Genomic DNA, 15,350 nt, shown 5'->3' on the forward strand with positions numbered 1-15,350 from the left:
GTGAATGGGTCTGAATCAGGCCCTGAGTGAGTAATCGCTATTGCAATCGCAGTTGCGATCCGTAATGAATCAGGCCCTCAGTTATCTTTCTATAATCTATTAAGTGTTTGTACCTTTTTTAAATTATATTTAAAAAAATCTGCAAAAGGGCAACAAAATTTTTTTGTCTTATTTATTTCTTTCATAGATGAAGAAAGTGTTACAAGAAATAAAGTGGAGATACTGTACAACATATTTCTTTTCTTTTTGTTTCCGTGTTTCTGTACATATGTGTTCCCGGATTAGGTACTTGCATTATAACTTTAGTCAATGTTTCAGGTATTCTCATCCCAAGCCCTGCCAAAAGAAGCCTTAGAGTCAATTGGTTTCGCACCCGCGATAAAGTTTCGCATGCAGACTTTCCACCGACATCGCGTGTTTTGGACGTGGAAACTTATCGTGTGCGCCCTCGCTATTCACCCTATTCAATTCCAAACCACGCGAAAACGGGACCCGGAGAATGTGAAACAGGAGGAAAGTGCTGTCAGAAGTGGGGAAATCAGCCTGTACCCCCAAAAAGATGCACTAACATTGGGGATCAATATATTGTAGATGAGTACTAATAGCCTTAATAAAGCTATTTTGGGTGCTTAAATTTTGCCAATTGCTTGCTATTAGCGTCTTTATAAAAGTGGTGAAGAATGGCATTAAGCAGAATTTTTGGTGAAAATAAGTAGTCCTGTCAAATTTGGGGTACTTGAAAATGGGTGCTAGCATGTTTTAAAGTGAATTTAAAAAAAATTAGAAAAACACACCTGCTACATGCACCTGCAATGAAAAAAACACCTGACCCATCCTTGCAGACCCCCAAAAAGTCTTATTCGCTAGTTTTTATGCTTGTCCCCCCACTTTTTACTTTTTCCGGGATTTTTTGACACAGTTGTCCTTACTGGGGCTGTCCCAAGGGCTCTGAGTGGTTTCCCTATCTTTGCACCCCAAAATAAAAATGTTGCAGTTCTTTTCTCCTGCTATTCAGAGGCGAATCTTTTTCACCTATTACATTGCATTGAGTTTCCGCGTACGCGAAAAGCGGCTGGAATGGAATACAGAGACAAGTTTTCTCCACGCGAAAAGCCGAGATCAGCAATACTTTTCCGCGGATCTCGGCTTTTCCCGTCTAATTGAATACAGGCCTTCGTTTTAAAGCAGAGTGTTAAATGCCATTTCTGTGCATGTGGTTAAATGTGAACAAAATATGTTACATTGCTGTAAGTGCTGTGCCTTATTAAATCAGTGTATAAGTTGTATGTACTTTTCAAAAGTAAGTGAGGGGGGGATAAGCAGGGTTGCTATTTGTTTTCCTTCTTTACCATAAATACAACTTTCCAAAAAGGGGGTGGCCATAGAGCTTACCGAGAGCTATTACATAGCATTGATTTGTCTCTTTTTATTGGTGTTGGAGGTTGTGCTGGTGGTTAAACACTGCTATCACATATTGGCCCTCATTCAGAGGCGGTCGCAAGAAGCGAGCGCTCGTTCTGAATGAGGGCGGCCGCTTGACTTTTCAAATGCGGCCTCCTGGTCGCTAGCTAAGCTGTGGGTTACCACCCACAGCTTTAGCGACCGACCAGGTTGACCATCGTGGCTTGCGACGAGACCCTAAGGTTGGGTCTCGGCAACCGCAAGCCCCAAGGAGCTTCCTGCTCTGATCGAGCAGGAAGCTCCCCACTGACATTACTGCTGATGTCAGTGCGGCCGCCCACAAAACGGCAGGCGTTCCTTAAGGAACGCCTCCGTTTGTGTAGCCACCCCCCCACCCACAAAACAGGGCGAGCTGTCAATCAACATCGACAGCCGCCCCTTTTGTAGCGAGCTCCGGAGCGAGATAATTTCTCTCTCGCTCCGGGGCTTGCGCACGAGCAGTGCGGCTGCTGCGCGTGCGCAGGGCCTAAACATCGACCCAGTTGTGAGCGCTCAGCGCTTGCGACCTGGTCTGAATGAGTTCCATTGTGCTAACCTGGGTGGATTAAAAATAAAAAATTACCTTGGAAAAAATTCTAAACGTGGCCATCCGCGGCAACCACTTAGGTAAGAGAGAGGGAGGACAGAGGGTAGGGGACAGGGGGGGCACTAGAACAATTTTATGTCCCCCCAACATAAAATTGCTCTGACGCTCCTGTGTGTGCGGATACCTGACCTGGTGCATGCGAAGGAATCAATTTCTTTCTTTGGCGGATGTGCAGTATGCTGAAATCAGCGAGAATCATGCGCATTGCGACTTGCATGCGATAGATTCAACCCCATTATCTTTAAAAGAAAAAGAAGATCTGAGTATTGTGGGCAGAATGTACTAACCTGCAAACACTGTAGTTTTCTGAGGTGTATCCGCATTTCCCTTATGTACAAAGCTCCGGAAAGTGAAACTTTCTGGCATTTGTACCTGCTTAATAGAAGCCTATAGGCTGTATTTCTTGCCCCATGACAGATCCAACAGGATCCTGCCCAGGGTCCCCCGCAGCTTGTGCATGCGCTGGCTGATAGTTGCACTTGTGCAGAAGGACCCCCGGTCATAAACCCAGAAGTTCTCATACCGCAAAGGTCAGCTGTTATCGGAAAAGCTGTCCTTTGCGGTTGTAAATATACGCCCTTACACATGCTGTAAGTGGCGGGATGTATCACATTCAAAATACAATGCTTGATATATCCCTCCCTATGTGAGCTAAAATATTTGAAAATAAGTAGGTTTACAGTTGCAAACGCACATCTGGTAGCAACAACAACAACAACAAAAACCTATTGTAATCACAAGAATAATATATTTGCTACAGGTAGTAATGCTGCCACGTTTTACTAGGAAATTACCAAATTTCAGAGAAAAAATAACACAATGTGTTTACAGCACACATAAGTCTAGCCAACCGTAACTGCAATGTCATTTGCTAAACACCAAGGTTTTTGGCATGTGCTAATCAGTGTAAACAAAATGGCTAGAGTGATATTGAGGGTTGAGGTTGAGAATCACTGTTTAATTTGATTATTAATACCAAGTAACTTTACACATCATATAAGGGATACAAGTACTTTGGGGGTCATTCAGACCCGCTCGTGAGCGTCAGGACGCTCGCAAGCGGGTCGATGTTCCCCACTGCGCATGCGCACGACGGAGGGAGCTCCATCGTGCGCATGCGCGAGACCCGGGGAGCGACGGGCTTTCCATCGCTCCGGGTCTCGCACCAAAGGGGGCGTGCTGTCGATGTTGATTGGTGGGCGTGCCGGGGGCGTGCCTGTCAGACGGAGGCGTTCCCATGGGAACGCCTACCGTCTGAAGCCGGCCCCACTGACATCACTAGTGATGTCAGTGGGAGTGATTTTGGCTCTGATAGAGCCAAAATCACTCCAGGGCTTGTGGCAGGGAGACCCTACCGCAGGGTCTCCATCGCAAGTCCGATGGTCGCGATGGTCAAGACCATCGCGACCATCTTTTTGGCCACTCGCATATGCTGTGGGTGGTCACCCACAGCTATACGAGCGGCCAGGAGGCCGCTCCATTTTCATGGAGGAGGGCCCTGATTCAGAGCGAGCGCCCTGGTCAGAGCGTTCAGCTCTGAATCAGGCCCTTTGTGCATACAAAATTGCTAAATTAATATACAGTATTTATAAAATAACAATGTAGTAAACGTAATTCTGAGCATCCTATTGTTTTTAAGAATTGTAACATTGCAATGTGTATTACACACTAGTACAGAAGAACAGTCAGTGTGATGGATACATGCTATAGGTGCGTACACACGTAACAATTTTTTTAACAATTTAACTATAACGACGTCGTTATTGTTCAATCGTTCAAAAAATCGTTCAGTTTCTGAGTTATAACGATGAACGATAATCGTTCATGTGCGTTCCCGTTTGTAGTTTGTAGTTCATCGTCCATTTCTGACTGACCAACTTAACGATTTTTATTAAGGAAAGGAGCATTTTTCGTTCATCGTTGAAAATATCGTTAAAAGAATCGTTCATTACACTTCAAAAAATAGTTCACTTTTTCAAAGCAAAAACTGAATGAAAATCATTAACGAAAATCGTTCACTAACAAAATCGTTACGTGTGTATGCAGCTTTACACAGAATGTCTGTACTGTATGTGAAACGTGTTCATTCTGTGAATACAGTAACTAGGAGTGTTAATTGGCTTACAGTATGTCTTAATTTTTAAGTTTGTTTCCTCAAGCCAGTAAAAAAGATATTTAGGGGAAAAGGTTAAACATTACATGCAGTTTCGTACAAATGGGGTTTACCTGCAATAAGGAAGTAAAATGAGAAAAAGAAAAGCTGCACATCTTTCGTAAGCTACAGTAGTTGTCAAGTGCAGTCGTAAACAACTTGACAGAGATGACAGACATGATGTAGCTCTGTTCTAACTCTGCAAATGTAAGTATCTATTTTAACAAATGCCTGTAGACTATTAAAGAACATGTTTAACCTTTTAGAAAATAAATAATATAACTCATAGATAGATAGATAGATAGATAGATAGATAGATAGATAGATAGATACTTAATGCAGATGTCTAGCGTGTACCGACTTTGTTAGCGATGCGTCCCGGAGGGGTGCCGGCATTGGCAAATGCATACTCACTTGCCGATGCCAGGAGCGACAGCATCGGCATGCAGGTCCGACGGGCAATGTCGCTGATGATGTGTGGGAGCACAGTGACATTGAGGGTACGTACTAGATTATGTGCCCGATATGTCGTCACATCCGGCCGGGTCGGACGACATATTGTCTAGGGTGTATCTGCATTATACGCAAGTTTCATTGCTCTGCCATAGTCACAAAATATGTATATACTGTAGTAAACTTGCGAGCAGAGTCCTCTTACCTCTCTGTCTGCTTGCTCTATTTAAATAATTGTCAACACTAATTATTAATAATTTTTAATGATAAAATATGAACATTTGATTAAAGGCATAATAGAAGAGGAAGATTACTATATTCATGGAGTATAAATTATATTGCATAGAATACAATATTTTTCTGCATTTTGTCTGCCATGGTAATTGATAATATCACCGACTGCAGCAGAATAATACACCCAGTGGCAATACTAACAGAAATTGTATTTTTTCTGTACTTTTCTAATTTTTAATATTTGACAATAACCCATTTAAATGACAGACTTTATGTTCGTGATAAATAAATGTACAGTAGTTTGCTATTTTGCTATTATACTGGAGTTTCTGATTTAAGCTTTAATTTGACCCACAGAGATAAAAAAATAAAAATTCAAAATCTGATGTTATGTTTAAAGAAAGTGTTATAATGTAGTATAATACTTTTAAATTTTACTTGTTTAAATATAGACAAATATGAATTCTACCAACGCAGAGACTTGTCTTGATTGTGGAGAAAGAGCTGTTGGTGAGTGTCTTTTCAGTATACTGTATGGTGACTTTAATAAATTCAAAAGCAAAAGGAAGGAAACAAGGTAAGTGCAAAGATAAAATTGTGAAAAGGAGAAAAAAGTTAAAGTGAGCTGACACATAACAGAAATAGGACAAAATACTAATAAAATTATTCCAAATGGAGTTTTTCAAGCATGTAAGGAAAAAGAAGAAGGCACAATATGGTGTAATATTGTCACAAATGTAAACAAATGTATTCTCTAATTACTGTAGGTCCACACTTGGCCAGCATATATAAACAAAGATACATATATAATATATAGCAAATATATAGCAGATGGCACATATAGCCAGTAACATTGGGGTAACCATAGGCTTGCGTACCAGAATCAAGATGTTTATAGGTGTTGTATGTGCACCGCTGATAATCCGGATTATATCAGATGGTGTCTAACAATCCAAAGCTTCTGGTCCACAGGTCCTTAGGTCCCCTTTGGTAGTGAAGATAGGGCCTGATTCAGACCCACTCGCGAGCGGCTGTCCGCTCGCAAGTGGGTCGATGGTGTGCACTGCGCATGCGCGCGACGGAGGGAGCTCCGTCGTGCGCATGCGCGAGACGCGACGAGCGAAGGACTTTCCTTCGCTCGTAGTGTCTGATCAAAGGGGGCGTGCTGTCGATGTTGACTGACAGCACGCCCCCTTTGGTGGCCGTGCCGGGGGCGTGCCTGCCAGACGTAGGCGTTCCCAAGGGAACGCCTACCGTCAGAAGCCGCCCCCACTGACATCACTAGTGATGTCAGTGGGAGTGATTTTGGCTCTGATAGAGCCAAAATCACTCCTGGCCTTGCGGTTGAGAAACTCAACCGCAGGCTTCTGCTTGCACTGGCGATGGTCGCGATGGTCAAGACCATCGCGACCATCATCCTGCACGCTCGTATAGGCTGTGGGTGGTGACCCACAGCTATACGAGTGTCCAGGAGGACGCTCCATAATTATGGAGGTGGGCACTGATTCAGAGCGAGCGCTCTGGTCAGAGCGTCCGGCTCTGAATCAGGGCCATAGTCTGCAGTTCTTAAAGCATTTCAGAAGGATGCAGACTGAAAAAAACATGTGGCTTTAAATACCCCTGGACTCAGGGCGTATTTATAATGGGTGCAGGGTGTGCGGTGAACACGGGCCCCTGGGTCCAGAGGGGGCCCGCACCGCACACTCTGCACTCATAAAACTTACCTCTCTGGAGTCCCACGTCGACTCCGGTGTCTGCGCCTGTAAAAACGGCTGGAAAATGGCCGCTGCGGCTATTTTCCCAGTGACCTGTGAATGCGCTATAGATTCTGGGCACACTCTAGTCCCCAGAGTCTATAAGTGCAGTGCTGGCCGCACATCGCTCAGTGCGCAGCCGGCCACCAGATGGAGAGGAGGGGGCCCGTTTCGCTGCAGCGATGTGTGTGTTTCAGCAGCCAATGACAGTCAGACAAACTCTCATTGGCTGCTGCGCCCACTACCAGAGCCGGGCTGGAGATCACTCATGAGCTCCGCCTTCTTGTTCCTGCAGTGGGTGATGGGAGAGATGTCATGACAGCTCTCCCATAGTACCGAGCAGGAGGAGCAGACAGCGGTGGGTGCGGCAGGAGCGGTAATTCAGGTAAGTCAGTGTTTTCTGTTTTGTGTGTGTATGTCTGTGTGTGTTATGTTTTGGGCACTACTGGCACCGTATCACTACTGGGGGAACTGAATGGGCAGGACCACTACAGGGGCAGTGCCGTAACTAGACTTTTTGGTGCCCTGTGCCAGAAAGAGCATTGGCGCCCCCCTCATTTTTCAAAGGAACATAATGCACCCAAAAAAGGGCCATGGCCTCATGGGGAAGGGCCAGGGAAGATATAGGAGAGGCCAGGAGATGCTGGGGATGAAATAAGAGGAAGCTACAAGCAAGAATGATAATAAACAGAAATTTGACAGGCCCAAACAGCGCCCCCTGACCTGTGGTGCCCTGTGCAATGGCACCTGCCGCACTACCCTAGCTACTGCCCTGTACAGGGCCACTGCATAGGGGGGAATCACTACTGGGGACCTGTATAAGGGGCACTACTGCGGACCTGCATAAGGTTGACCACTAGTGGGAGCACTGTATAAGGGGCACTACTGGGGGCCTGCATAAGGGGGACCACTGCATAGGGGGCACTGCATAGGGGCACTGTATAGAAGGCACTGCATTAAGGTGCATATGGAGAGAAATGTTCCGAGAGTGACGAGAGAGGGGGGGTGTCATGTTGACAGACCCCATTTTTCAGTAATTTAAAACAAAGCGAATGGGGGAAGGGAGGACTTGTCGCACAGGCAAAGATAATTATATGGTAATTTAATTAACGGTATAACAATACCTATATGTACATGTATCTGTACATGTTCAGATATACCACTGATCTCACCCAATTGTGCTGCAAATGATGCAGATCAAGTAAAGGAGGAGTGGCGGTGCTCGCTAGAGTCATATAATAGTCAGATAGAGAAGAAACAGAAAAAGGAACTCTGCTATGCGAGCACTCTTATACTTTATTGTCAAAGACAGGACACAGAGGTGTGTCCTTAAAAATTTACCTTTATTACAAATGTCTAAAAAAAACATATGAAATGTCCAATAAATAACCAAAGAAGAATATACACATACACAATACAATGTACATAAGACAATACACATAATATTAAATACAATTAAGATAGATCACACCCTGAGACTGGCGAAATATTAAGCAATATATAATATGGTTATAATATGGTTAGATTCTAGTGAATATACATATAATCTTGTAGCAGTAGTACCTATAAATGCTTCTTTCAAAATAAGGGTTGGGTATGAGAGTATTTAGAAAAGTCCAGGCATAGGGTTGTCTCTCCTCATTCTACTGCTCCTCACCTATGCTATGAGCTATCTATGAGGAGTGAGAGATTACCGGAGGACAAATTGCCTGTGGAAACAACAGACTAACAGGGACGTTGCTCATATTTCATTTCTGCTTTCGAGTGTCATACATAAAGCAGCGGACACACAATGAGAGAATTACTTTGATGAGATAGCCCGCAGTTAATAGAAATTTCAGAAAAGACAGACAGTGTGGACAAGATGTCACATTAATTCAAATGGTTGACACTTATAATAAACGTATAATAATATTGGTCATAACCACCTATCGCACAGATGACAAATTATTCATATATTTCTGAGAAGACCTTCCCTATTAGCTGTATACTTAATCCACAGACCTACTGAATATTTAAAATATCATAGACAAAAAGATGGATAGTGATAAAGAAAGCAATTGTGATGTAGATAATTCAAACATGGAAATCACAGGTGCTGTATTTTGGTACTCACAATGTGTGACATTCAATTGATTACCACTGTTGATTTCAAAGGAAAAAATACTGACATCTGAAATTTTAAACGTATAACATTGGATAAGGGTATCCCATTAGACGTCTACAATCTATACTCCTTCATATGATGGCAAATACAGTAAATATATACATTAAAATCGCTATGAGTCGTCTATGTCAACAGGAGGTAGTCTTAATTGGATAATTGGATATAGATATCCTATTAGGCGTATAATGCCTGCACTCTTTTGTGTAACAGCAGACACAGTAAATAAATACATTCATATCACTATATATTGTCTATAATAATAGGAGATATTTCTCCAAGATCATATACTTGACAAGTAAAATTATAACAGGAGTATCCAAAATGATAGATATGGCTACCACATATTTTTTTACATGTCATATGTAACATAACCCCCTTTGATGTGAAGGGGTAATATTAGTAGGTGTGTATGAGTTCAGTAATGTCCATGGTAGGATTAAATACGGCTTATGAAAATAACAGATGCCATTGGCAATACAATACTCTATGAACCAGATAATATACCCGTTCGCGATCCACTAACTCTAATAGTTGTGCCCATGCAGTTCTGCCTCCTACTCACACTCCACACAAATTGGAAATAAGTGAGAGGAGCAACATAAAAGAAATACAATGAAGCGTACTGGTGTCCCTGGGAACAGAGATGCAAACAGTCACCAACTGTAAGAATATCTATCTAGACGATATAAGCTGCAATGCGCTTGATGCGCGGGCTCAAGAGTAGTGGAGTAGCTGAATAAATAAATAAATCCCACTGGGTTCAAACTTACTAGGAGGATGCCGCGTGCTGCGCAGCCACGAGCATCCGTCTCTCCCAACGCGCGTTTCACCGGTAGCTTGGTCACGGGGGTCATAGCATAGGTGAGGAGCAGTAGAATGAGGAGAGACAACCCTATACCTGGACTTTTCTAAATACTTTCATACCCACTACTTATTTTGAAAGAAGCATTTATAGGTACTACTGCTACAAGATTATATGTATATTCACTAGAATCTAACCATATTATATATTGCTTAATATTTCGCCAGTCTCAGGGTGTGATCTATCTTAATTGTATTTAATATTATGTGTATTGTCTTATGTACCTTGTATTGTGTATGTGTATATTCTTCTTTGGTTATTTATTGGACATTTCATATGTTTTTTTAGACATTTGTAATAAAGGTTAATTTTTAAGGACACACCTCTGTGTCCTTTTGACAATAAAGTATAAGAGTGCTCGCATAGCAGAGTTCCTTTTTCTGTTTCTTCTCTATCTGCCCATTTTTCAGTAACCACGCCCCTTGTGGCATGTGACCATGCACATTTTTTGGTGCACACATATAGGGGGAAGCTCCATTTTTCAAAGTGCCCTGGGCTCCATATAGTTACGCCACTGCTTTAGAGACACCAAAATATACTAGTACCCATTTACAAGTACCCAAATTTAACTACAGTACTTATTTTTCTAAAAAAAACATTGCTTTATATAATTTTTCCACACTTCTGCAAATATGCATATGGCTCAATATAAGATCACTAAATACTTTTATTAGGGCTATTAATACTCTTCTATATTGATTCTGTTATGGGTTGGATGGTTAATCAGGTAAGAGTTGTAAGAGGACTGCTGCCAGTTGACTAGTTGGGGCTAAGTATAGAATATGAGATGCCGCCTGTGGGCAGTAGGAGCAGCCTTGAGGGCTGGTTGTGGCCTTTATCGTCGTGGCCAAGGGACTGGTGATGTGAAGCAGCCTTGAGGGCTGGTTGTGGCCTTTATCGTCGTGGCCAAGGGACTAGTGATGTGAAGCAGCCTTGAGGGCTGGTTGTGGCCTTTATAGTCGTGGCCAAGGGACTGGTGATGCGAAGCAGCCTTGGGGCTGTTGGAGCAGGCTTTGTGGCTGCTACCAGTGCCGCCGGGATGACACTGGCGACGGTGTGCTTAATAGCGCACCTGGAACGCAGAGCTGCTACCAGTCTGCCGGGATGACGCTGGCGACGGTGTGCTAGGCTGCGCACCTGGAACGCAGAGTTGCTACCAGCGCCGCAGGGATGACGCTGGCGACGGTGTGTTAGGTTGCGCACCTGGAACGCAGAGCTGTTACCAGCGCCGCCGGGATGACACTGGCGACGGCGTGCTGGATTGCGCACCTGGAACGCAGAGCTGCTACCAGCGCCGCCGAGATGACACTGGCGACGGTGTGCTAAGTTGTGCACCTGGAACGCAGAGCTGCTACCAGTCTGCTGGGATGATGCTGGCGACGGTGTGCTAGGCTGCGCACCTGGAATGCAGAGTTGCTATCAGCGCCTAAGGGATGACGCTGGCGACGGTGTGCTAGGTTGCGCACCTGGAACGCAGAGCTGTTACCAGCACCGCCGGGATGACGCTGGCGACGGCGTGCTGGATTGCGCACCTGGAACGCAGAGCTGCTACCAGCGCCGCCGAGATGACACTGGCGACGGTGTGCTAAGTTGTGTACCTGGAACGCAGAGCTGCTACCAGTCTGCCGGGATGACGCTGGCGACGGTGTGCTAGGCTGCGCACCTGGAACGCAGAGTTGCTACCAGCACCGCAGGGATGACGCTGGCGATGGTGTGCTAGGTTGCGCACCTGGAACGCAGAGCTGTTACCAGCGCCACCGGGATGACACTGGCGACGGTGTGCTGGATTGCGCACCTGGAATGCAGAGCTGCTACCAGCGCTGCCGAGATGACACTGGCGACGGTGTGCTAAGTTGTGCACCTGGAACGCAGAGCTGTTACCAGCGCCGCCGGGATGACACTGGCGACATTGTGCTGGATTGTGCACCTGGAACGCAGAGCTGCTACCAGCGCCGCCGGGTGACACTGGTGACAGGGTGCTAGGTTGCGCACCTGGAACGCAGAGTAACTACCAGTGCCGCCGGGATGACACTGGCGATGGTGTGCTGAATTGCGCACCTGGAAGGCTAAACTGCGACTGGTGCTGCTGAGCTGACAATTCACCGGATGATGACAGATGCTTCTGGGGTAGGAAGCGCTCCGTGCTGCCCAGATGGTACAAGCAGTACGTATGGACGAGTTGCAGGTGGAGCCGCCTGGATGGAATAAACGGCTCACATGAAACACAGCTAGACTGACACAGGTACTCTCGACTGACATGCAGGAGACAGGAACCGGAAGTACGAACAAACTACTATCACCGGCATGGATTGCAGGGCTGGGTGGAATTTTACAGAGACAGAATCCAATCCAAGCAACTTTCCTTAATGACAGATTACTGTGCCCCTGGGCTGTGTCCAGAGAGGAGAATCAATTAGTGGACCTGACACTGCACAGGGGCAGCAATTAGTGCAGTGCCTCAGTAGCAACAAAGGCTGGAGGTCCAAGCAATAGGATCTGCTAACTGCAGATCCTAACAGATTCCCAGGGTCAGTTAGGCTTTTTATGGGGTACAGACTGATTTTCCCAAAAATATGCTGTCCTTTTCACAACTTTCGCTATTCACTACATTCGCCTATCCGCGTTTTTGCCTGTGTTGGAATTGAATAGGGTGAAAAGCGGGGACAAGCATGGAGAAAACAATGCGTCCAAACAGGCGAATGAGGGGAAACATTGCGCTTTTTGCCGACCTCGGCTTTTTCGCAGCTATTTGAAATTCGTCCCAAAGTATGTGTGTGGGGAGGAGGGGGTAAAGGCACACATGAAAACACACATAAAAAACAAACTTACCCCTAACTTATGGAGAGAAACACCTGCTGTTCACTGTTACTTTGTACTTTGCAACAGTATTACGTTGCAGATCAGTCAAGATGCAGCAAGTACTTAATGAATAACCACTGAATGCAGTGACCAAGTAACTACGTCCAGCAGAAAGATGCACTACAGTAAAAGTGCCCGAACCAGGCAGTACTAGGAATGGGGGCTGCACTGTTCAATCTAACTATGGACCTGATTCAGAGTTGTACACTATGCTGATGTTTTCGCAGTTGAGCGATTATTGGCTGCCCGCGCATGCATCTGAGTGGCACGGCGTATGTGTGAGGGTACATTACTGTAGTCGCTTACATCGAGCATTTTCTCGCAGTGTGATTGACAGTCAGGGAGTGTTTAGTGGAGGTAACGGGGAGTGTCGGCTAAAAACGCAGGGGTATTTTGACCGTTTTGGGTGCATGTCACATCCTGCGTCTGTGACCCCATACGTAAGAAATAAGGTTCCGGCATCTCAGTACCTCTAGCCATACCTTGCGACCATAAAGTTACTCAGGACTGCGAACATCTAATATGCATTCTTAATGCATCATTTGCATATTTGTACACAGCGGACGAGTTAGGGATCACAGTTGGGGTGGTAATAGCATATGACTGAATCAGGCCCAATTTGGCCTACGCACCCTGCTCTATGTAGTGAAAACCTGCAGTACATCTTGTTAAACTCTGTACCTCCATACTCAGCAGCTTTAAACCAGCACTGCTCTGCCAGATCCATTACAATCTTTTGGATCACTGATAAAGAATAACACTGGGCTATGCACTGTTTCACCTAATTAACAAACGAACTTGTCTGTAAGGCAAAAGCAGAACCAATGCTGTGTTCAGAGGAATGGTGACGAACAGAAAGGGTTTTCAACAGATTCCTGTTTTAAGATTTCTAGACTGACTGGTTCATATTTCAGGTATCATACTTCTGCTCTCTCCTCAGGCCATCTGTACTAAAGCTTAAAGGAATGCCAGTCACAATGACTAGTTTATTATAGGACTTATAATGCTACTGCCTTACAGTAGACAGACATACTTTTTCCAGCAGCAACTACAAATGTTATTCCATTACCTTATGTATCACTTGTTCCAACCATATGAAAGTTCATTTATGCAAGGCTATCTTTACGTTCATATCACTGTATGTCCTTGTGTGTGTCATATGACAGTGCTTTGTAAATAAAACAAAATGTATTAAATGAAACTTACATTATTGAATAATTGCCTTTAGTAAAGCTAATGTCTCTGTGTTATGTTAATATCTTACATGTGTATGCAAAACTCAAATACTGCATATGAGCTCTTATACTATCTAGCAAATATAAAAGACTTATGGTAAGTGTATCCAGTTACAGTTTATTTGATGGTTTTGAAACCCGCCACCAGGGCCGTCAAGAGCAGTGACGGGTCCAGGTACTGGGGAGTAGGAGAGGCCAAATTGAAGAGGTGTTTTTAAAAGTACAATGCGCTGGGAAGGGGGGCAAATTTGTCCACCTTGGCCAGGGGGCAGTTCCAAGGGGTAGATGGGGATCAGTGTGATTACCCACTCCCTATAAAACTTGCAGAGAGAGGATTGGACCCTCTGCAGCCCAGCACACAACAGCCTGTTGCTTTGCTCTCGAGAGATTGCTGCTGCTGAGCAGCCATCTTCTCTCTCTCCCTGCCGATGTGCTACTGACCCGGGCCTGTCCTGCCAGCCTGGGCAAGTAGGACCTCTCCCCTCCCCTCTTGGAGCCTCTGCCAGCCACACATTGCAGTAGATTTACAGCTCACAGCTGGATGTATTATCCAGCAGGTTGAAATATCCAATATTAAATCGCGTTCGATATTTCGGTTTCAAAATCTCTAAATTGCATAAGGTTTCGGGGAAATTGCCATTATTGTTTAAAATAATTACCTCACTTTCATTAACAAGGTATGCTACTTAGCATTGGTCCTGATCCTCTGGGGTAGGCCCAGCAGCTGCAGACATCCAGCCCTATTATTATCCTTTATTTTTAAGGTGCCACAAAGTTTCTGCAAAAAAACGGCATACTGGGTGTTACCTAGCGAAACGCATTAGTTGTGGAGCCTCCTACTCTGTGGGGAACTATTGGAATACCCATCTTTGCATTGTGGATATTGTGACCTGAACCAGACTCCTGGACTCCTGGACATCTTTTGCCATCCCACTTGGAAGTGGATAACAGTTGGACTACAAGTACCTAAGCCTCCAGGGATCAATTCTCATACATCACTCCAAGGGACCTACCAAAGCGAGATTAATGTTCCACTTATTTACAAGGAGGACCCTCAATATTGTGAGTTGTTACGAGACTGTATATTCCCAATGGGCATAACATCAAGTCATTACCATCTGTTGTCCACCATTAAGGAGTCATATAGGAACAGGACATTTCCAGTGTTCATCCCGGTATATCACACAAAATTACCCGTCACAGAGCTAAGGTGCTCAATGTCATATGATTGCTATATTGGTTTATATGTTCAGATTGTGTTAAGTCAAAATTTGTATTTTAATTGCAATCAATTTCAATTCATTTAATAAATTGTATATATATATATTGTGATAGGATCACTGGTAAAGTGGTCTGTGGCAGGTACATTTGTCCCAGATTCCTGTCGTATGTGTTTTAAACCCCCAGGAGAAAGTCGGCAGTGTAGCAGGCTTGAGTCTCGGCTTTTTGAAAAGCCGGTTTGGGACCTGGGGGTTGTGGGTGAGAGGAGAGGGAGGGCTCCACCCACGGCCACTCCAGGTTTTGGATCTTGCAGCCTGGTAACAGGCTTGTTAATGTTTCCACCTGAGAGTGGCCAATATAAGCCTA

The 15,350-nt window shown here is 44.7% G+C and overlaps 1 protein-coding gene across 1 annotated transcript in view; it reads left to right on the plus strand.

Moving 5' to 3' along the window:
• Positions 1–4,660: 4,660 nt before the first annotated feature.
• The window catches only part of LOC148541994 (uncharacterized), a 141,854-nt gene continuing 131,164 nt past the window's right edge, over positions 4,661–15,350 (plus strand). Inside the window, exons 1-2 of the mRNA XM_088476742.1 lie at positions 4,661–4,699; positions 5,339–5,396. Coding sequence (XP_088332868.1) covers positions 4,661–4,699; positions 5,339–5,396 — 97 coding nt within the window. The remainder of the gene's footprint in view (positions 4,700–5,338; positions 5,397–15,350) is intronic.

The sequence above is a fragment of the Taudactylus pleione genome, unplaced genomic scaffold (genome assembly GCF_031769625.1).
Source record: "Taudactylus pleione unplaced genomic scaffold, aTauple2 ptg000016l, whole genome shotgun sequence".
Taxonomy (NCBI): Eukaryota; Metazoa; Chordata; class Amphibia; order Anura; family Myobatrachidae; genus Taudactylus; species Taudactylus pleione.